The sequence below is a fragment of the Mastigoproctus giganteus genome, chromosome 1 (assembly GCF_048544385.1).
Source record: "Mastigoproctus giganteus isolate SK-2022 chromosome 1, ASM4854438v1, whole genome shotgun sequence".
Lineage (NCBI taxonomy): Eukaryota > Metazoa > Arthropoda > Arachnida > Uropygi > Thelyphonidae > Mastigoproctus > Mastigoproctus giganteus.
The window spans coordinates 265,324,357-265,346,061 of record NC_143575.1 but is presented as its reverse complement, the minus strand read 5'-3'; the positions used below and the strand labels follow the sequence as shown (position 1 = coordinate 265,346,061).

The 21,705-nt window shown below is 40.0% G+C and overlaps 1 protein-coding gene across 1 annotated transcript; it reads left to right on the top strand.

Moving 5' to 3' along the window:
- Positions 1-6,402: 6,402 nt before the first annotated feature.
- LOC150091914 (acetylcholinesterase-like) lies at positions 6,403-14,576 on the top strand (the record flags this gene model as incomplete). Its single annotated transcript, XM_090370207.1, has 3 exons — positions 6,403-6,530; positions 10,073-11,655; positions 14,504-14,576. Coding segments are annotated over exons 2-3 (1,596 nt in total), but the record flags the coding sequence as incomplete, so codon positions are not given.
- Positions 14,577-21,705: the final 7,129 nt, after the last annotated feature.

Genomic DNA, 21,705 nt, shown 5'->3' with positions numbered 1-21,705 from the left:
GTATTTGCAGAACTCTTTCTCCTCTGCATGCAAGAAGTATGCATATATTTTCCCATCTGCCATCGTTAAAGTTTGAATAAACTGAGCGAAAGATTCGACTGTAGTGATACCGCCGTCGTCAAGGTTGGACTGTGAATAAGTGGAAAAAGATCATGTTGTCTGAGGAGTTTCAAGTAACCAGTGATGTCTTGTGTCCACTGAAGCGGCTGGAGGTTGTATATGTTATCGCGTATGTTCTGATGGTACAGACTGGGCCTGTTACCCCATTAAGAGACCATTAGAAGATCGTGTTAACTCCATTAAATATCTTTCTGTCGCACCAACTCCACCATGGAACACTCCATTTCAATCTAGAGTGCGATTAATTCTTCCAAGACGACAAACAACGCAACTATCCACCATTTAGAAGTTTCATCTGAATGCTTCGAGCAAAACTGTCGAAATGATTCGAGCAAAACTCTCTGGACCAGACCATAAAATTTATTTAATTAAATTTATAATTTCCCTTTGGTTGTTGTATTGACTTATTCAGGTGGAAATAAAAATCTGTTCCAAATAGAAAGTTTTTTCAATCAAACGCACTCTGGAACACTTTCACACAGAGAAGACACTTTTCTATTAATTGTAGGAATGGGATGGGATAAAATTTCAGGTGGTTATGTGGTTTTACGGAAATTGCGTTAGAGATTAAGATCATCTCCAATAAAAAGTGGATATTTAAATACAAGAATTGCAGATAACCAGCTGATGGTAACGCCATAAGTTCAACAAACACTTTTTGACCATTTCAATGTATCCTTTCAGATAAACCGAAATGGTTAAATATTATTTATTATTTACCAATTTTTGAGGAATTTCCAATTTTGTTGTAGTTACATATTTGTGGACATCAGTGTACATATACACTGCTCGACAAAATTAACAGAACACGTAGAAAACGTTGTATAACTGGCGCAGCTTGCGATGAAATGAGGATAGAGGTTCGGATAGGGGTTGCATACGAATAATAACCAAAAAAAAGATCACATTACAGAAGTCGAAAATATGGTCACATGATATCAATACGGCATATGATCCCATCCAACGGCTAAAAAGCCTGACAGCTGTCACCATGCTCAATATAAGATGGTCCATAAGATTCTGTGGCAATAAATCCTATTATACCACCTACTCAGACCTTGGCCCTTAGCTCACCAATTGACAGAGGAGTTGGCTGTCTGCGTGCAATGCGACTCTCAAGGGCGTCCCATGTATGTCGGATGAGATTTAAGTTTGACGATCGTGCTGGCCAGGGCACTGGTTGGTTATCTTTAGTTTCAAGATATTTTTCCACCACTTGAGATCTTTGTGCAGTTGCGTTGTTGTGTATGAAAAGAAAATGTGGGCCAACTACATCCCTAAAAAGCCACACATGATGTTAGGTAGGATTCGTTATTCGTATCTCTGCGCATTACGGTAGCCTAATCAAAAACATGAAGAGCGGTGTAGCCGTTGATTATTATTCCGCCCTACACGAGAACATCGTCTTCGCCGAAAGTTTCCCTTTCTCTGATGTTGGAGGAATTCTACCGCATTCCTCCCTGTCTCCAGAATAATTCATGTGTAAAATCGGTTTGTTCTAAATAGGAAACGATCGTAGAGCAGAGCTTCACCCCAGTAGTCAGGAGTTCAAACCATATGTTCACTGCACCAGTTTCGACGAACTCTGCTATTGTTTGGAATTAATTGGATACAAATCACTGGCATCCTTGCTTTGAGACCACTTGAATCGAAACTTCTTAACAGAGTCCGGTTGGAAGTGTTTCACATGTGCCTACATTAACGTCAAGAGACAGTTGATGATAGGACATCGTAGGGTTGTGTCTTGTTGTTAGAGCCGGATAATATCCCTCGTGCGACGTTGGGCAGCCCTTGTTGTAATTGTTCCACTAATCCCGGAACTGCTTCCATAGTGCCGAGACTACACTGCTTGAGACACCAACCCAACATACCACCTCTGCGTGCGACTTCAAGTCGTCCAATCACCCTCCATTTCATTTAAACAACGATGACTTGCTGTCCAACTGAGTAAGCATAAATACGGGAATGAAGAGATGCAGTCGCAAAACAAGTTTTTATAGCCATGAATAATTTGCATTATGTGGACTCGGTAAGATGGTAGATCGATCTTTATTGGATAATCAGAACTGACATCCTACGATGCCTATTACACTGAGTGATCACTGAATTATGACCACCGACCTAATACTTCGTAGGTCCTCCTTTTACCCTCAGTACCGCAGCTATCCGACATATCATTGATTCAACAAGATGTCGGAATCGTTCGGGAGGTATCACCAACAAAGCTGTGTGTAATGCGGTCAGCAATGCAGGTATTGAGGTGACTGGAGTATCCAGGCGCCTGATATGCCTTTCCATAATGTCCCACAAGTGCTCTATGGGATTGATATAGGAGGAGTACAGAGGCCAATCGATACGCTGAAAGTCAGAACCACCTCAAACCATTCCTGCACAACAAGTTCCCGATGGATCGGAGCATTGTCATCTTGGAAGACACCATCGCCATTCGGGAAAAAAGTGTAACATAGCTGGGTGTACACAGTCAGCAAGCAGTTGACGATAGCGGAGACCACTTATACGTTGTTCCACATGCACCAGGGATTCAAGTTCCTGCCAGTGAAACATGCCCCATACCATACAACCGCCTCCTCCGGCCTGCGCATTTGTTGCCATGCATGATGGATCAAGAGCCTCATGTTGTTAATGCCAAATCCGTACACGACCATCTACTGTGTGGAGTAAATAACGTGAGTCATCCGACCAGAACACCTTCTTCCAGTCTTCTAACTTCCAACTTTCATGCTCTTTCCACTAGGTGAGTCTTTTACGCCGATGCACCTTGGTTAGGGGAGGATGCCTTAGGGGGTTGTCTGCTGGTATAGTCCATACGTGCGACGCATGGTCATTCCAGTTATTGTACCGGGTTGGCTCATGTTGTATTGGTTAGTCAACACTACAACAGTGCTGTGCCTGTTCGCCTGTATGAGTCGTCCGTCCCGGCGCTCCCCTCTGACATCAACCTTTCGCTGATATTTGCCGTTTTGTTGTCGGGTCGATGTTTGACCATTTTGACGGCAGCCCTGGTACACTTTAACTACGGCGGCTGTCGAACACCCCACCAGTTCAGCCGTTTAGGAAATCGAGGCACCAGCTCGTGGACTTCCCACAATTTGTCCTTTATCAAAGTCCCATAAAACCTTCCTTTTACCCATCAGCTCGGAATTTTACTACCTACTGAACGACTGATACCGTATCTATGCTATGTAGGTCGAGTAACTGCGCACTCTCGTACCTCACGTGGTGATAATTCAGTGATCACTGAATGTATATTTGCATTCGACGATACTGTTCACAATAAAATATTCATGAAAAACATTTTGTTCTGTTAATTCTGTCGATTAGTGTAGTAACATATCCAGGATATGGAATGGACATTCAAAATGCACATCACAAAAGGGGGTTGTTAGGAGATGCTTATAAAATGTATTATCTTCTGCAATACACGATCAATTATATCAATTAAAAAATATATAAGAAAATGATATTCTTTCCAGACTTCTTCGTGATTAGATAACCACCTTGATTTGCTATTATCCTCCTTAGCATGTATGATTGAAGAACCACCTGAGACGCACTACAAATCGGATCACGACCCTACATAGCAAAATTAATTATTCCTACTCGGGGACCACCTGCCTAAAAAAACGTACAAACCGCCGTCGTTGTCAGCCCCAAGCTCCTTAACATCCAGAAATGCCTGCAAGCTGGCGCTCTCATACCTGGACATGTACTTGAAGCGTGTGACGTCCCGCTGGCGGTAACACTATTAACAAATTGGGTAAACACCATTGCACAGTATTCCGCATCAAAGAAGATAAGGATCTCACCTTACTCCAAAGCCTGGTGAAATCCAACTGTAAACATGGCCTTCCTGTTAAAGCAGCAGCTACACCAGATCTGGAAAAGAACTCAACAGACTTCCGACCGTATACCTTATACAAGAGCACGAGCGCAATTTAATAGGGAGAAATCACTAGCAATAACAGAACACCTGAACTCCCAACTTCAAAAAAAGGGAAAATTAGATACCGCTTCAGATCCCACAGCTATCCGAGTCAGTTGGACCCAACTCAATGGTTAGATCATATTACCAGATTCAATACGCGTGCAGATCAACTAAACTCTCTTTTATGTCCCGAAAATGAATTGCAACAAGACATCTTGCATTCCATCACCATCTCTGCACACCAGCTGACAGCGGCGATAAACTACATTCCAGCGAGAGCAACCGCGGGGGCCGACAAAGTGCCTCAATTCATGGTAAAATGCTTCAGTCCGTCATCCTACAACCGCTCAAGTCCATCTTCAACGGAATTCTAACGACAAGAAAATTTCCTAAAGCCTGGAACAGCTACTTCGTTAGACCACATCCAGAAGTTCGAAACCCCATTCTACCCAGGCACTTTCGGCCGATATCTAACTCCTCAACGCTCCTGAAAATCCTGGAAAAATCTATGCTGCCCACCTTAATGAATCAGATTCTTGGAGATAGGCCGCCACAAGTCCACTACGCAATCCGAAACCGATCCACAGTGACGAACCTCCTTGCAACAACATGTAATATATTGTCCGCCTTTGAACAGCAAGAGGAACTCGCAATCACGTACCTGGATATTGAAGCTGCCTTTGACGCCATCAGCGTGTCGGCGCTCCTCCGCTTACTGGAAGACCACTATCTAATCGAAGGTAATATCCTCTGGTTCATAGCTTCATTCCTCTATGATAGGGTACTACAAGTCAACGCCTATGCACAATCGCACAAGAAGGCAATTTCTGCTGGTGTTCCGCAAGGAGGAGTCCTATCTGGCTTATTATTTACAGCCATCATTGCGCCTCTTGTCCGTAACAAAGAGAAAATCATCACCTATGCAGATGATATAAAAATTCTAACGCCTATTGCTTCCAACAATCACCATGAAGTTACAGCAAGCATTAATGATAGTCTCATCAACGTCGCCTCTTACCTCAAACAGTATGGACTCTCAATCAACCAACAAAAAACAAAACTAATGGTGTTCTCTCGCAGACCAACCCCTACAATAATAGCCCCAACACTCGATGGAACTGTAATATCTGCCACTCCTACACATGTGGATTTGGGAATGGTATTTGACCCAAAACTCCGGTTTCAAGCTCATGTAGACAAGCTCACTTCCAGAGCATCCTCTCTGCAATGGCTAGCTAAACAACAACTAATTTATGTTAAGGAGCCTCGTATAATTAAGAAATATATCAGAACAGTAGTTTATTCTCCACTCCTCTATGCTGCTGAAGTGTGGGCATCAGCAGCTACTACAACGAAGAAACCAATCCTCGCTGCAGAATTCTGGCTACTTAAATAGGCTAACTGGAAAGCTTGTCACCCACCACAGGACAGAACTACAGCTTTAGCTACCTCACTGGGGATGCAGCGACTCCCTGACATCATTGAAATACAACGACTGATAGCTACAGATAAAATGATCACGGGCCAGATCTCAAAACCGCCCATTTGGGATTCGTGTTACTGGCGAATACCCAAACCAGAACTTCGGTCAACCCCGATGCTCCGCTCGAGGAATCAGAGGCTTCATATCTAGTACCGCTTCCTCCCAAACCAAATGCTACCGGAAGTACAGAACCTCGACGCTGACCTCCAGAAGTTTTGCAGCAATAAAAAACCTACAGGAAGGAAGTATTAGAAACTCGCTCCAATCCCAGAATCTAAAGAGAACAAGTTCGTGCATCCTCCACACAATCTGCCAAGCTATCCTTTGCCACGACAGAACTCGTTTGACAGAGAAGTGCCATTCATATATATTATATATTTTATTGTAAATAAAATTGTGAATGACATATTTGATTGTAAATATAACCGTTTTAGAATGTGCATTATCCCTCATATATCCTGATGTGAGCATTATCTATTATCCATGTGCATTATCTATTATCTATTCTGATGTGAGCCCTGGCCGTTGGCCGTGATGGGACAATTACAACTTTACTTAAATCTATGTATGCACATTGTATTAATTTAGATGCAATAAAGATTTTCTCGCTCTGTCTCTCTCTCATAATTGAGTGTAATTTTTCAAGTGAACCATCTTAACAAAAGGCACTCATAGGAAAGGTGTATTTAGAATATATCTGTAGGTATTTTTTTGTGTTTTTCTTTTTTTGATAAGAGCTTGCAATCGCGTGATACCTGCTAGACCACTATTGGGTACTGATCAAAAGCACTCAATTCGACAGGGATTTCCTTGAGCGGGCACCGAGCCTCTCTATCTACAGTGGCACCGAAATGGCTCTGTCAACAGCGACACTAGTCAAGGTTATCATGTGATGCATTTCTCCTTAACAGCCACCACGAACATTTTAAGGTAATCCTGAACAAATCGTACTTTGTAGTAAGCCTTCTGTGGTACAGTTGGGTAAGTACATCCTCATCTTTCTTTTTTTGATTTATTCCTCATTATAACAAGCAGAAGAAGCTAAATTATAGATTCTGAGAGATTAATATTAATGTATTATATACTCGCTGACGAAACAGTTGCAAATGTAGGTTGTCACGTGCAATGACACCACTTTCTTAGTATTACATAAATACTTTCCGCTTTCCTTGGGCTGCTGGATTGTTGCTGCGAGAAAGGCAGTTATTTTTCCGATTTTCAGAGAGGGATCTTATTTGAACCACGTTTCGCAGGAGCCACAATTGAGAAAACAAAGAAAATCACTGGCGTGTTCAAAGCACCATTTTGAAAAATATGCAGTGGATGAAAGAAGAAATGAAAGTTTATCTTTGAAAAGGAAAAAATACGGCAGAGTGTCACTGCTCCAAAAAGAGAAAGGTCAATTGTGGTAATAAAATTCAATTTAGGCTCGGAATCTGAAACTTGGTAGTCGCGTACCTAAAGGAAAGCCACTGCTTTTTGTTAAAAAAATCGAAAGATCTGAGTTGAGTGGTGCCTTTACCTACACTGAAACCTTGTTTGGTAAACCGTTTTGATTTTTTTGTGTTTCAATATAAACTATATCAAAGATGTTAAATTCTTGGGATGCGCAGTTCCTAACTGTTCTCCTGGTATTTTATTGGTGGAGTGGCTCACTGGACGAAATCTGATTAATTGAATAACAAGTTTAATCTTGACATTTGTGTAACCTTAAACTCTGCTCTGTCGTTGGACCTCTCATTGAGGAAACATGGAATTCAGTCTACGCCGCATCACTCTTGGTTTGTTGAAGATCATCAGCTTACTTCTGTATTTCTTCAAAATGATGAACCAAGAAGGAAATTACCTTGCTAATTTTTTACTGAGGTGGTTCATCAACCTTCTTCATTTCCACAGAGGATCGGACAATGGAGATAACTTTAACTTGCTGCTCCCAACTGGAGCTGGTCGTGGGATGATTTTTCCCATGATTACGACTTGCTGAAGATATTTGAGTGCTGCTGTTCCTGTATCATGATGGGATTTCTTAAGAAAATTTCTCCTGAAAGTTTTGGATTTTTCCACTTCCTCCTGTTTTTAATATTTGTTCTTCTAAACCTCTGTTTCTTTGGCGGATACCTCTTTTTGATCCTTCGTTTTTCGATACTTTCCTTTCCCTACCGTCCCATATTCCCACTGTATCCAATTTTACTTTCATTCACTAAATTTGATCCATGCTGGTGTTTTTCCCTGGTATGGATCAGCAAGATGATAGTAGACCCTCGCCACCTCCACGTGGCGGGGTAGGGGTGGAATGTGTGAACTAGGTACCAGCCGATAACATAAAAATCGGACACATGATAACATTTGCACACCCAACACACTACATACAAATGTCCGGTTTTGGTGTAAGCTTCAACACAAGAAGTGCAATAGCGGCTAATGGGGTGAACCCTGTTCTCTGCCACTACATATCCCCTGAATATACTCCTGAGTGGTGTAGGCAACCAAGACTGGATTATGGAATAGTAAAAAAGATCTTGTGGTCTGAGGAGTGTCGATTTACAATTTCTACACAAATGGTACGGTGAATCTTTGGAATGAACCTCATAAAGCCATTCATCCCGACACTCTCGTGTCCACTATTGAAGCTGATGAATTGGGGGGATAGCTTGGCATGTAGTATGTTCTTTTGGTACGAAATGGGTACGCTCATACTAGAGGGCCGTATTACGTATTATCAACAATAGGTATACCTTTTGTCGGATCTGACCAACTTCACCAGGAAAAAATTGTAATTGGATGGTTCGACTAATATTCCCAAGATTTAACAATCTACCCTTTCCACCTAATTTTACCTCCTTACTCCTGAAGAACTATTTTAGGATCTCAGATAAACTCCCCACTGTACTCAATAAAATTTTGCTGGAAAGATGGCTCCTTGTAGAGCACAATTGTCTCTGCCTGCAGAGGAGTATAGGTATGTTGAGGGTCAGACGGCTCCGGGGATTTCCCCCATATCCACGTATGTTCTATATATGAAGTGACAGCACCTTGTTCATGCCAGAGGTTTAAAAATAATGTATGGCTCATGTGGTATGTAATTTGTTGTGTTCATTGTTCTTCTGGCCTGTTGGTCGCGGAGCCCCTAGTAGGACTCGGCGTTACCATACTTAGCAACAGGAACGCAGGCCGGGAGTACCAAGAGACTAATTATAGTCTGGCAGGTCCTGCCATTTACTTTCCTGAGATTTCGGTGACTAGGACCTAGGGGTGTTCCAGAAGCTGACGTTTTGTGAGCAGCGCCGTTTGCATGCTTTGGAAGCTCTTCTGGCAAACTTCAAAAACATGATCTCATACGTCGATGATTTCAAACTCTTCATTCATTCGGATCAGCCAGAACAAGCGTCTCAGTCCAATGAGCTACAATAAAACAAATAAATGAGATAAACACCTTTCTGAATTACATTGGAATCGAGCTAAATGCTGAAAAATTTGCTCGGATGACCTCCACAAATAGGAAAAGAATAATCCCAATGAAGTCTATAAATGGACATCAAATAAACCATGTGAACGCCCACAGGCATATTGCTTTGTTGTGGGATTTCAATTGTCTTTCTGGAGCACTTCAATGAAGCAAGGTACAAATTCTACGCAGCCCTTTGGTCTGCTCGACAGAAACTGGTTGGTTACTGCAATAAGAATCTAATATCTCGATTTGTCCAAACTTGTGTTGTACCGTGGATCTCTACTCGTCTGAAATCTGGTTCTCAGCTCCTCCAACCTATCTTCAACAGTTCTTGGGGCTTGAGTATTGGCTGGTGCGATCCCTCAACAGGTCTTCAGGACATCCCCTTATTATCTCTAGGGCTATACTGCATTCGTTGCATGGAATGACACCTTGGAAGCCAATAATCACTACTCGCAATATAATTATCCTCTTATAGCTTATTTCGGGTAGACTAAATGCTCCCATTATCGATAGGCTCAACATTCTACCCAAAGATAACAGTAGAATAATTAATCACCACACGTCTAAGATCCGATCAGCCCTAAACCAAATCAGCTCGCTCAGTCATATGTTTCCAACAAACACGATTGGTCTCCCGAACTCCCTAAATATTAATCCCAAGGCGATTTGCATGGTCAAGATCTACAGATTCATAGATCTTGCGCACACCTATACAGTGTTTGAATTTTAGACGTTTCAGGTCTCCGTCGCTCTCTGTAGGCTTCTGTGAAGAGAAACTGCGCTCCTCCTCAAGTTCCAGACAGCTTTCCACAACTTTCCGGCTTGTTTGCTCCAGCAAACACAAGGGTGAAATTAAATCTTAAAAAATACTATCAGAAAACGTTGAGGAGGGATAATGATTATTTAGTTCCTTGCAAATGACTGATTGACTATTTTAAGTAATAAATAATACAAAATTTAACATAAATTAATACTAAGTAAAAAGATTAATTAATGAGTTAATTATACAATTTTTAACGCTGCAAGTAATTAGCGTTGTTTATCTGCTAACTATTCTTTCTTCTTCTTACAGACATCGATTTTTTTGGGAGGAATCGTAATAACAACAGCAAAAACAAGTACATTTTTACCAATGGGATTCAGAAACTGCATCTTCGTAATTGCAGCATTTGCAATCTGTTTTGGAGACTATGCTAAAACACAAGCAGCATCTGAAGATCTTATTGTGAACACGCGATTAGGACCAATTAAAGGTAAAAATATTAGGACACCAGGTGGGAAATCTGTTGATGCATTTCTTGGAATACCATATGCCAAACCACCTGTAGGGAAATATCGCTTCCGCCCACCAGAGCCGATTGAAACATGGACTGATACCTTGGATGCTACCGAGCTTCCAGATGCATGTATGCAATCAAACTTACGTATTATGGATGAGTTTCTCAGTATTATGGATGAGAAGTTCAGAGCCTTGTTAGCACCTAAGAATCCGAAAGAGGACTGTCTAAAGTTAAACGTGTGGGTTCCACACCCTAGACCTCAGAAAGCTGCAGTTATGATTTCGATTTACGGTGGGGCTTTTGTCTGTGGGTTGAGCGATATGTCGCTCAACGATCCTAAAGTGTTAGTTTCTGAGGAAGAGGTCATTGTAGTGTCAATGAATTATCGAGTCGCAAGTTTAGGATTTCTCTATTTTGGACGTCCTGATGCACCAGGGAACGTAGGATTGCTTGACCAGACCTTGGCAATTCGTTGGGTCAAAGAGAATATTGCTGATTTTGGGGGTGATCCAGAAAATATAACGTTGTTTGGAATGAGTGCAGGCGGTGCAAGTGTGAGTTATCATCTTCTGTCTCCTCTCAGTCGAAACTTGTTCAATCGAGCCATCATGCAGAGTGGAACTGCTAATTCTCCTTGGGCCATGCACGATAGAAGTAAGGCCATTATTCAAGGTCTAAAACTGGCGAAATCCGTGGGTTGTCCTCATGATAAAAACAACCTTGATGATGTCATGGAGTGTCTACGGAAGAAAGATGCACAGGATTTAATGAATCATGACAGCAAACTTCATGGAGCTTTGGATTTTTCATTTGTTCCAGTAACAGACGGGGTATTCATAGAGGAAGATCCGGAAATATTACTTAAAAACAAGAAGTTCAAAAATACGAGCATTCTCCTCGGAGCAACATTGAACGAAGGAACAACATTTCTACCAAGCGAACTGCGCGATATTTTCAAGGTGGTTGATGACCTCACCATCACGTATAAGGATTTTTTAAAATCTCTAAGGACATTCTTTCCTTCCGATAACGAGCTGATTGAACAGTCGATTATCCAGGAATACACAGATTGGATAGGATCGGACTACGTTGATGGTGTCGATAAGTCTGTGGGTGATCGCCATTTTGTGTGTCCAACTGAGCAGTTTGCTCGAAATTTTGCCAATGCAGAAAATGATGTCTATCTTTATAGTTTCGAACACCATGGACCTCCATTGCTGGAAGGATTTCATTCAAAGTGGATGGGAGTTACTCATGGTTCAGATCAATCTTATGTGATGGGAATTTTTTTGAATCCATTAATGAAAAGTAGCCCGGAAGAAAGATTCTTGTCCTCGCGGATTATGAGGTTATGGGCAAATTTTGCCAAAACAGGGTAAGTTTTCTCTTTTCAAACTGTTTATTACTTTAGTCAATGGTCGTGTAATTTTACGTACATTGCAAATGATATTTTTGTTTCTGATTGCTTTTTTTTTTTTTTTTGAAAATACGTAAGGTGTTAGAACCTATAGAACTTTATACAGCGCATGGGTTGAGAAGATGAAAGAAGACAATTGTTGACATTACACTTGAGTTTCTGTACATTGCAATTTTCAGGAAATACGTGAAAAGGGAAGTTGTTCCAGAAAACAGAAGTTGCGGGTCACGTTCCGACTAGTTTGAAAGAAAGAGCGGGAATAATGGAAACCAATTCAGAAGAATAACACCGCCCATGGAAGCGTCTACATGAGGTGTGTGTTGTGCATGGTGAATAGTCAGTTGAGGTTTTGGACAGAACCAGAGTGGACTCAGCGCATCTTCCTGAAAGATTCCTCTCCTGAAGGGAATCGGTCTGGTTGTGATGTTCTTGACCATAATGGTGGTACTCCATCTTGTGGTTTTTCTCTGCGAAGTTCGTCACTGTCGGATTGACTTTGTTGATCTTCAGCGTCTGAATTAACCAGCTATGAGGCTCGGAGTCGTAGGCCTTGCGTTTATGAATATATGGATATATGGATATAGGCCGTGTCGAGATTGCTGCGCTTCTTGTAGTCTTGCTTTGTAACTGAGACATCAACGGTTAATTGCTGCTTGCATCCTTTGCTCATTCGCTTGCATGATTTTTACTATTCGGCCGGTCTGCACCGGTAGCACAATGGTATTGTCACCGTCCTCTGCACACCGGGTGGAAGAGGCCCGGGTTCGAACCCCGTTGATGAGCGAGGAACTTTATTAGGCTTTTTTCACTCTCTGCCTGAGTGAGTCGGTTTCATGCGAAGAAAGCAAAGTTTTTCCCCGGGGAAACTCGGGGGTTTCGTCCAGCGAAACAGGCAAACCGGGCAGAGAACACACGCAATTTACAGATATACACAATGTGCAGTAGATGTATTTAATTATACGGGTGACCTCAAAATAATAATAGTTATTTATTTTTCTTTTTTTGCTGTTCGGCCATGATGTTCTGGCTCTCCAAGTAATCTGATATCTTCTTGGTTATGCACCTTGTTAGGATCTTGTACACCGTTTGGAGACAAGTGATCGGTCTGTATTTCGACAGATTCCTTATAACTTTGTCTTTTGAACTTTCAAATATATAATTTCCGATTGTGACATCATTCGGGTGTACTGGTCTGCTAGGTGCTTGGGTGGGCAAGTTATCTATTTCTGGGTTCTACAGTTGCTGAACTTCCTGATCGACTGTTGTAACTCTTCTTCTCGAATCTCCCATTCTTTTAATCTTATGCCTTTGGTTTACTTTCTTTAGGTCTTCTGTTATGTCTTTGGTTTACTACCGTTCTAGTTCTATCCAGGGGACTCAACTGTTATATCTTACTTCAGTACTCCATATGTTGCCCAGAATTCGTGGATGGTCTTCTGCTTGTGTGGTCCGCTTCTTTCACGTCTTGTCCGATACTTCTGTAGAAGGCTCTTCGCTTTTCGTAGAATACTCAGCAGTTTATTTTCCTTTGTGGGTCTCTTTTTATAGGAAAAGTCGCTTGCTAAATGCGAGGAGTTTCTGCTTCTGTGTGTCAAAGTATTTCCTATTCTCTGTTTTTTGGTCTTCTGTTTGCTTTGGACCTTGGCTCGCTTGAGGATGCTCTTCACTTTTACAATGAATTTCTTACTCCTATTAGCCTGGTGGTAATCGGCTCTTGATTTCTCAATTCTTCTATTTTCTGCTGAAGTCCTCTTTCCCAAGCTGGCGGTTCTTCTTTTTTTCTTTTTCTTTTGTTGTTGTGGAGGTAATGTGGTATAAAATGCCGATTGTGGTTGTCTATGGCTCTCCACAGGATTCTGTTTGGTCTTTGCCTCGGCAACTCGTGAGTATTTGTGGGCTCATTTCCTCCAATTCTCGAATTCCCCCTATTCCACTCATCTTCTGTTCTTTAATATCATGACCTCGTCCTATATCTCTTTCCACTTCAGCTACTATGGGTTACGTTTCGCCTCCCTCTTCCTCCTCTGTTCCCGTGTTATGAATATTCTTTGTGTTGATCGCTCACATCCTGCTTGATTTTTTCCAAGATTGCAGAAAGTATCATGATCTTCGTGACAATGGTCCTTTTTTGGTGCGCTATTAGCTGTTTGGTGACCTGAATATTTGGAAATCGTTCCAACCTCTTCTAGATTACCATATCGGTATACAGCTTGGTTATTTTGTAGTATGCTTGCATGATGAACGTATTCATTTCGATGTTCCACTTCAAGCATCATTAGCGGCGTTGCACAGGATGCACTTTCAGCTGGATGCTCGTGCCCTCCCTTGTGGAAGCCATATGCGAACAGCTTCACTGCTTTCCTCAGCAGACCGTCTCCGACTTTTCGAACCTACCCGTCTACCTGAGGCCTGAACGCGAGTTACTTTATCCTGCCCCACAATCGATGCCGTGTGATTATTATTTCTCTTCGACATCATCCATCTATGGAGGTGGACCTGTTTAGCTTACGTGCCGTGGTAGTGCAGGTTCTTGGGTGTTCTATGCCTTAGTAGTCACTTTGACCTTAGGGAAATAGGCCCGCTAAAGCGACTTTCGCAATTTTTTTTTAAATTGTTATTTTTCTTATAATTATTGTGATTTATTACTTTTATTATACCGATTTCCCAGTGCGATAGAGGCGCGTTCGATTCCGCTAAAGCGGGAAGAGAACCCGAGTCTATCAGGCTGGTAGTCCAGTATCATAGCTACCGGGCCATAGCGCCCTTCTTTTATTTTTATTTTAATCTCACTTATTCTGTGTTCCAGCAATCCTAATTTGTCACCAGATGGATCTGAAGGCAATGAAAAATGGCCTCGGTACACAACGGATAAAAAGGAGTATTTCATTTTCGATAAAGCAGAGTCGAGTTCGATAGGTCGTGGACTTCGTTCCAGGCAGTGTGCCTTCTGGCAATATTATGTGCCCTTCTTGTTACAATGGACAGGTTAGTATACTGTAAACTTGCTTATTTAGTGTTTAATCTTTGTTTTTGATGATAATTACGTCACGTTTTAATTGGAAAGCAAGTCTGCTGAATTTTCGGCATCGAATTTCACAGGATTATACTCGAAATTAATGTCACATGTTAAGCACTGAATATAGTAGAGTTAAATGATTTTAAATATTATTTGGTAGACGTTACCCTGTTTTTCTTAAACGATAATTTTCAAATAAGAATTTAGTGGTGTTTATTATTATCATTTGGGTATTTTGCAAATTACTGTACTTGAAGAAATGTATTGAGTTTTACAATCATGTGTTGATCACATATTTAGTTGCTATATTAATTTATTAATATTAATAAATTTTAATAATTGTAAATAGTTTTGTAATATTTTCAATGGTATTTACGAGATTCTATTCAGAATAATTAACACTACTCTGCATTTTAAAAAAGATTCATTTCACAGAAAAGGGTGTTTCTGAATAATTTTCTAATAATGATTTCAAAAATTACTTCCGTTTCTTTTTCCATCACGTCTGGTTCCTTGAAGAAATCACTGAAGAAATTTTGATTTTTCTTAAATTTTTATTAATTTTGGCTGAATTTGTGCACTTCAATTATAATGTCAACGTGATAGCCAGCTATCAAGTTGACATTCAACTTTCTCTCATACCTCATCTCCATGTTTTTAATGTCCTGGTGAAACGTATCATACTAAATTTAATTAACTCTATTTGTTTTAATTTAATGGCAAATTTTTAAAATGCTTATTTATTTATCGTTTCAGATAAAGTGGATTCTTGTGAAAAGAAAGATTCGAGAAAAAGTGTGTGGACCAGTCCCTAAATAAATTTACTTAATTACATTTCTCGTTTGCATTTGATTTTTATATTCACTTGCTCAACTGTAAAATAAAACAAAAATCCAAAGAAAGTTGTTCTCAATTAAACACATTCTCATTAAGCAATGAAGGTCGCTTTTCTGTTAAAGTTAAAAATAAAGTTGAACAACCTTACAAAGGATGTTAAAAAACATTAAGATAAGATGGACAGTATGTAGCGATATTAGTTTCACATTACAAGGCAGAAGGATCCAACCAATTTACTAAAGGCCTACATTGTGCTGCCATTTTATTAGGTACACCCCTGCTGTGCACACAAATGTTTGTGTCACGACGTTGCAAGTCAGATGACCACAGTTGTGGATATAAATGCAGCAGAACAACCTTTCTAGTATCAGTTAAGACAAACCGTAGCAAGAATGGACAAAAAGAATGATCTAACGGACTTTGAACATGGCATGGCAGTAGGTGCAAGGCGTGCTGGACAAAGCATCTCTGAAACGGCAGTTCTCCTGAACTTTTCACGCACCACAGTTTCAAGGGTATAGTAACGTGTTTATTAGTCAGCGAATACAAATAATTTTAGTTTCCGGGAGAAACCATGGTTCCCTCTCCTGAGACCAACTACCTCAGCCACGTTGTGAAAAGGACTCATAAAATTTCTTCAGTTCTTTTCCACCGTGAATGTGGAAGACAGCAATTCTACCAACCGTGCAACCACGAGGGCTTCAATCGATATAAAATATGCTTCAGAAAGAGTGGTAATCTAAGTCCAATTGAAGATGACTAGGCTTCTTTAGGGAGACGAACTAAGTTAAAATCAACCTCCTTCTAGAACCGTACATGTTTTATGACATGCTCTTTTAGAGAGACGGTTAAAAAATCCTGCCTTTAGCTCTGTGATTGGAATGTGAGTATACAGTTGTTCTTTCCGATTTGAGACAGTTGATAATCTGTTGTTGTTTTATGGAGCATTGGTATCTAAGGCCATAAGGCGCCAAGTAGAAAATGATTAGTTGTCATGGGCAACCACACACTCTATTGAAAAGCTAATGGTCCCTAATTTTGGGATATTCATGGTTGCATGAACTCTACTTTCGATCAAACATAAAGAAGTAAATTAAAACGATTAGAAATAAACTGTTTAAGAAACGTAGTATTCTTTCCAGATATCTTTATTATTTACCCACATTGAGCTAGTATTCGAAGTGGATATCTCCAATGATCGGTTCTGGGATCCCTGCTTTTTTTTTGATTTTTTCAAATTACATTAACGACGTTTATAGAAAAGACATTGGAATAGAGCGCTGGTCAATGGCCAGCGCTCCTTAAGAACGACTTTAATAGGCTCCAGAGATGATCAGGGAAGTGGAAATTATATTTTATTGATGCCAAATAGAAGATTTTACACTTCCATTTTGCAGCATTAAATATATTAAATGAGAATTCCATGACAGAAATGCACCTGCATTTCTGTCATGGGATTCTCTAAGTTTTCAATATATAGTTTGTATTTCTTTTGATAAGAACTTCCAATCGGGACGCCATTATCTGTTGAGATAGTGTTCAACGGCAAAGAGGCAACGTCAATTATCAGGGTTCAAAGACACTGAGCTGTCAAAGGATCTGATAACGGATGCGCAGCATTATATAATTTCAAGGTCCACAAAAAACGGATGTATCGACACAAAAAACGGATGTGATGCCATGCTGGATGTTCCTGTTTTGTAATTACGTGAAGTGTTTCTCCTTAACAGTTACTTCACGTACATGCGAAGATAATTTCAATCAGCAACTTCAACGTTGCTTTATTTAGCAGTTCCCATTCTGGAGACAAGTAAGATAGGTAGAGTAGATTCTGATTTTCTTTTTCTACCTGATTTTTTCAAAAATTATTGAATTCGCTGTAGTAGCAGTAGGGTTTTAGGAGCTTCGGGGAGGAAGGCCATATTGCTCCGAGTATACTGTCTGAAAATTGCTGCTTTCTGGACGAAAAACTCGAGTTTTCGGGAGAAAAATCCGTGCTACTTTCTTCTGAGATTGATTAACTCCGTTGTGATAAAGGCCCATAAAATTCCTCACTTCATCGACGAGACTGGGACTCAGGTCTTTTCCACGCGGTGTTGAGGAGGATGGAATGTTGAAAACAGAATTGAATAATCTTATTTTTAACTTATCATATCAAATATACTGAAGTGCCCACAGATTAGGAAAATTATATCTGGGAATTAATATCCCGGAATTTCAAGACTAAAAAATGCGTTTTCTTTCCGGCTGATATGTTTAAGTAACACTTTTTTTTATTGTCTTAACTTTGCAGTTAATGACTGTTGTAAATCTGTTCACCATTCCTTTTCTGTTACAGACATCAATTTTTTGATAGACTTCGCAACCACAACAGCAAATGCAAATAAATTTTTACCGATAGCATTCAGAAATTGCATCATTAAACTTCTAGCATTTTCGATCTCTTTTGGAGACTACGCTAAAACACAAGCAGGATCAGACCTTACTGTGAACACGAGAAAAGGACCAATTAAAGTTAAAAATATTCCAACATTAGATGGAATATCTGTGGACGCTTTCCTTGGAATACCATATGCCAAACCACCTGTAGGCAAATTGAAGAACCAAAGCCTATTGAAGTGTAGACTGGTATCTTGGATGCTACCGCGATGCCAGATGCGTACATGCAATAAAAAAATTGCGCTCTTTAGATAATGAAAACTTTAATGAACATTTGAAGGACATGATGGCATCTATGAATCCTAAAGAGGACTGTTGGAATTAAATGTGTGGGTTCTAAACCCTACCTCAGAAAGCTGCAGTTATGATCTCCATTTACCGGGGTGCTTTTGTTATGGGGTAAACTGATCAGTTCTTATACGATCCTAAGCTGTTAGTTTCCGAGGAAAAGGTCATTGTAGTGTCAATGAATTGCCGAGTCTCACTTTTAGGATTTCTCTATTTAGGACGTCCTGATTCACCAGGAAATCTAGGACTGCTTGACCAAACTTTGGCGATTCGTTGGTTGAAGGCGATCCAGAAAATATAACATTGTTTGGAGTGAGTGAAGGGGTGCAAGTGTGAGTTATAATTTTTTGTCTCTTCTTAGTAGAAACTTGTTCAGTCGAACAATCATGCAGAGTTGAACTGCAACTTCTCCTTGGGCTATGCACGATAGCAGAAAGGCCATTAAACAAGGTTTACAACTAGAGAAAATGGTTGGCTGTCCCCACTGTAATAGTACCCTTGACGATGTCATTGTGTGCCTTCGCGAGAAAGATGTAGCAAGAAAGTAAGCGTTTAGATTGCAATTGTGCATCCCCTTTACCGAGGTGCTTTCAGATTGGAATCATTCCATCTCCAAATCTGCTTCTTCCTCCACGGTACTGCGAGTTCCTTTTCTGCTGAAAATTTTCGGTTTTTTCTTTACGATCTGTACTGTGAAATATTTTCTATATCTTTAACTATATGTAATTGTCCAAAATCTTAAAGTAATCTTTCAGAGAAATGTCTTAGTATTTTATCATATTCCACTTGGTATTAAAATTTCCTTTGGATGGTAATCCATTGCAGAATTATTAAATCACTTAAAATAGCGGAAATTCCCCTAACTGCTCTTGGCATTGGTGACTTAAACTTGTCACAAAAAGATTCTTAGAAATAATTGGTGGTATTTGCGGAACTCTTTCTCCTCTGCAGGCAAGACGTACTGCATATATTTTCTCATCTGCCACCGTTAAAGTTTGAATAAACTGAGTATTTACTTCCTTCCCAATATTTAGTCCACTTCTTGCATTGACGGTTGGTGAAAAAATTTTCAAAATGTAGATTTTAAAACTTTCCACAAAATCACAGAAATTGCATTGATTTTACAGTCCTTATCTACTAGACCCAATGGAAATAAACAGTAATCGGTTAATGCATTTTATATTATACTTGCAAAAAAAAAATATTATCCATGATTTTATTTTCAGTCTGAGGAGGTCGTGAAGCTATCAGTACTGTAATTTATTGTACAGTATTTAAATTTCTTCTGAAGCGCTTCAATTTCTTCTACCAGCCTTCTACACGGTGGCGTATTGAAATATTCCTAAGAGAACTTGTTTCATTAATTGTTACAAACATATATTAATTAATTGTAACAAACATTTATTCATTAATTGTTACAAAAATTTATTCATTAATTGTTACAAAAATTTATTGATTAATTGTTACAAAAAATTACTCATTCATTGTTGCAATGTTAATTGTGGCAAACATTTATTCATTAATTGTTACAAACATTTATTCATTAATTGTTACAAAAATTTATTCATTAATTGTTACAAACGTTATTAATTTGCATGTTCAGATATTTGGAAAACATTCTTATTTTATCACGTGTTCAATATATCCTCCATTTTGGTGAACAATCTGTTCCAAATAGATAGTTTTTTCAATCAAACGCACTCTGGAACACTTTTACACAGATAAGACACTTTTCTATTAATTGCGGGGATGGGATGGGATAACATTTCAGTTCGTTATGTTGTTTTACGGAAATTCCGTTAGAGATTAAGATCATATCCAATAAAAAGTGGATATTTAAATACAAGAATTGCAGATAACCAGCTGATGGTAACGCCGTAAGTTCAACAAACTCTTTTTTACCATTTCAATGTATCCTTTCAGATAAACCGAAATGGTAAAAAATTTATTTATTATTTGCCAATTTTTGAGGAATTTTAAGTTTTATTGGAGTAACATACTTGTGGACATCAGTGTACATATACACTGCTCGACAAAATTAACAGAACACGTAAAAAAAGTGGTGTAACTCGTGCAGCTTGCGATGACGCCAGACAAAATTTGGTATGGTGGTGGTGTACCATAGAATAAAGACGAAATGAGGAGACAGCTTCGGATAGGGGTTGCATACGAATAATAACTAAAAAAAGATCATATTAGAGAAGTCGAAAATATGGTCATATGATATCAGTACGGCATATGATCCCGTCCAACAGCTAAACAAGCCTGACAGCTGTCACCATGCTCAATATAAGATGGTCTATAAGATTCTGTGGCAATAAATCCTATTATACCACCTACTCAGACCTTAGCTCACGAACTGACTGAGGAGTTGGCTGTCGGCGTGCAATTCGACACCCAAGGGCGTCCCATGTATGTCCGATGAGATATAAGTTTGATGATCGTGCTGATCAGGGCACTGCTTAATTATCTTTAGTTTCAAGATATTTTTCCACCACTTGAGCTCTTTGTGCAGTTGCGTTGTTGTGTATGAAAAGAAAATGTGGGCCAACTACATCCCTAAAAAGCCACACATGGTGTTAGGTAGGATATGTTATTCGTTCCTCTGGCCATTATGGTAGCCCCATAAAATACATGAAGAGGGATGTAGCCGTTGATTATTATTCCGCCCTACACTAGAAGACCGTCTTTGCCGAAAGTTTCCCTTTCTCTGATGTTGGAGGGATTCTACCGCATTCTTCGCTGTCTCCAGATGAATTCATGTGTAAAATCGGTTTGTAGGCTAAATCGGAAACGATCGTAGAGCAGCACTTGCTCTCAGCAGTCAAGGCACCAGTTTCGGCGAGCTCTGCTGTTGTTTTCAATTAATTGGATACAAATCACTGGCATTCTTGCGTAGAGTCCATTTGAATCGAGACTTCTGAACAGAGTCCGATTGGAAGTGTTTCCCATGTGCCTACAGTAACGTCAAGAGACAGTTGATGATAGTACATCGTAGGGTTGTGTCTTGTTGTTAGAGCCGGATAACGGTCAACTCTAATCGACGTATTCCTCGTGCGACGTTGGGCAGCTCTTGTTGTAATGGTTCCACTAATCCCGAAACTGCTCCCATAGTGCCGAGACTACACTGCTTGAGACATTAAGCCAACATACCACCTCCACGTGCGACTCCGCGTTCAACAAGATGTCGGAAGCGTTCTGGAGGTATGGCCAACCAAGCTGTGTGTAATGCGGTTTGCATGCATGTATGGAGGTGATTGCTGAATATGGAATTTCCTTCCATAGTGTCCCACAAGTGCTCTATGGGTTTGATATAGGAGCAGTACAGAGGCCAATCGATATGCTAGAAGTCAGAACTGTGTTCCTCAAACCATTCCTGCACATCAAGTGCTCGATGGATCGGAGCATTGTCAACTTGGGAGACACCA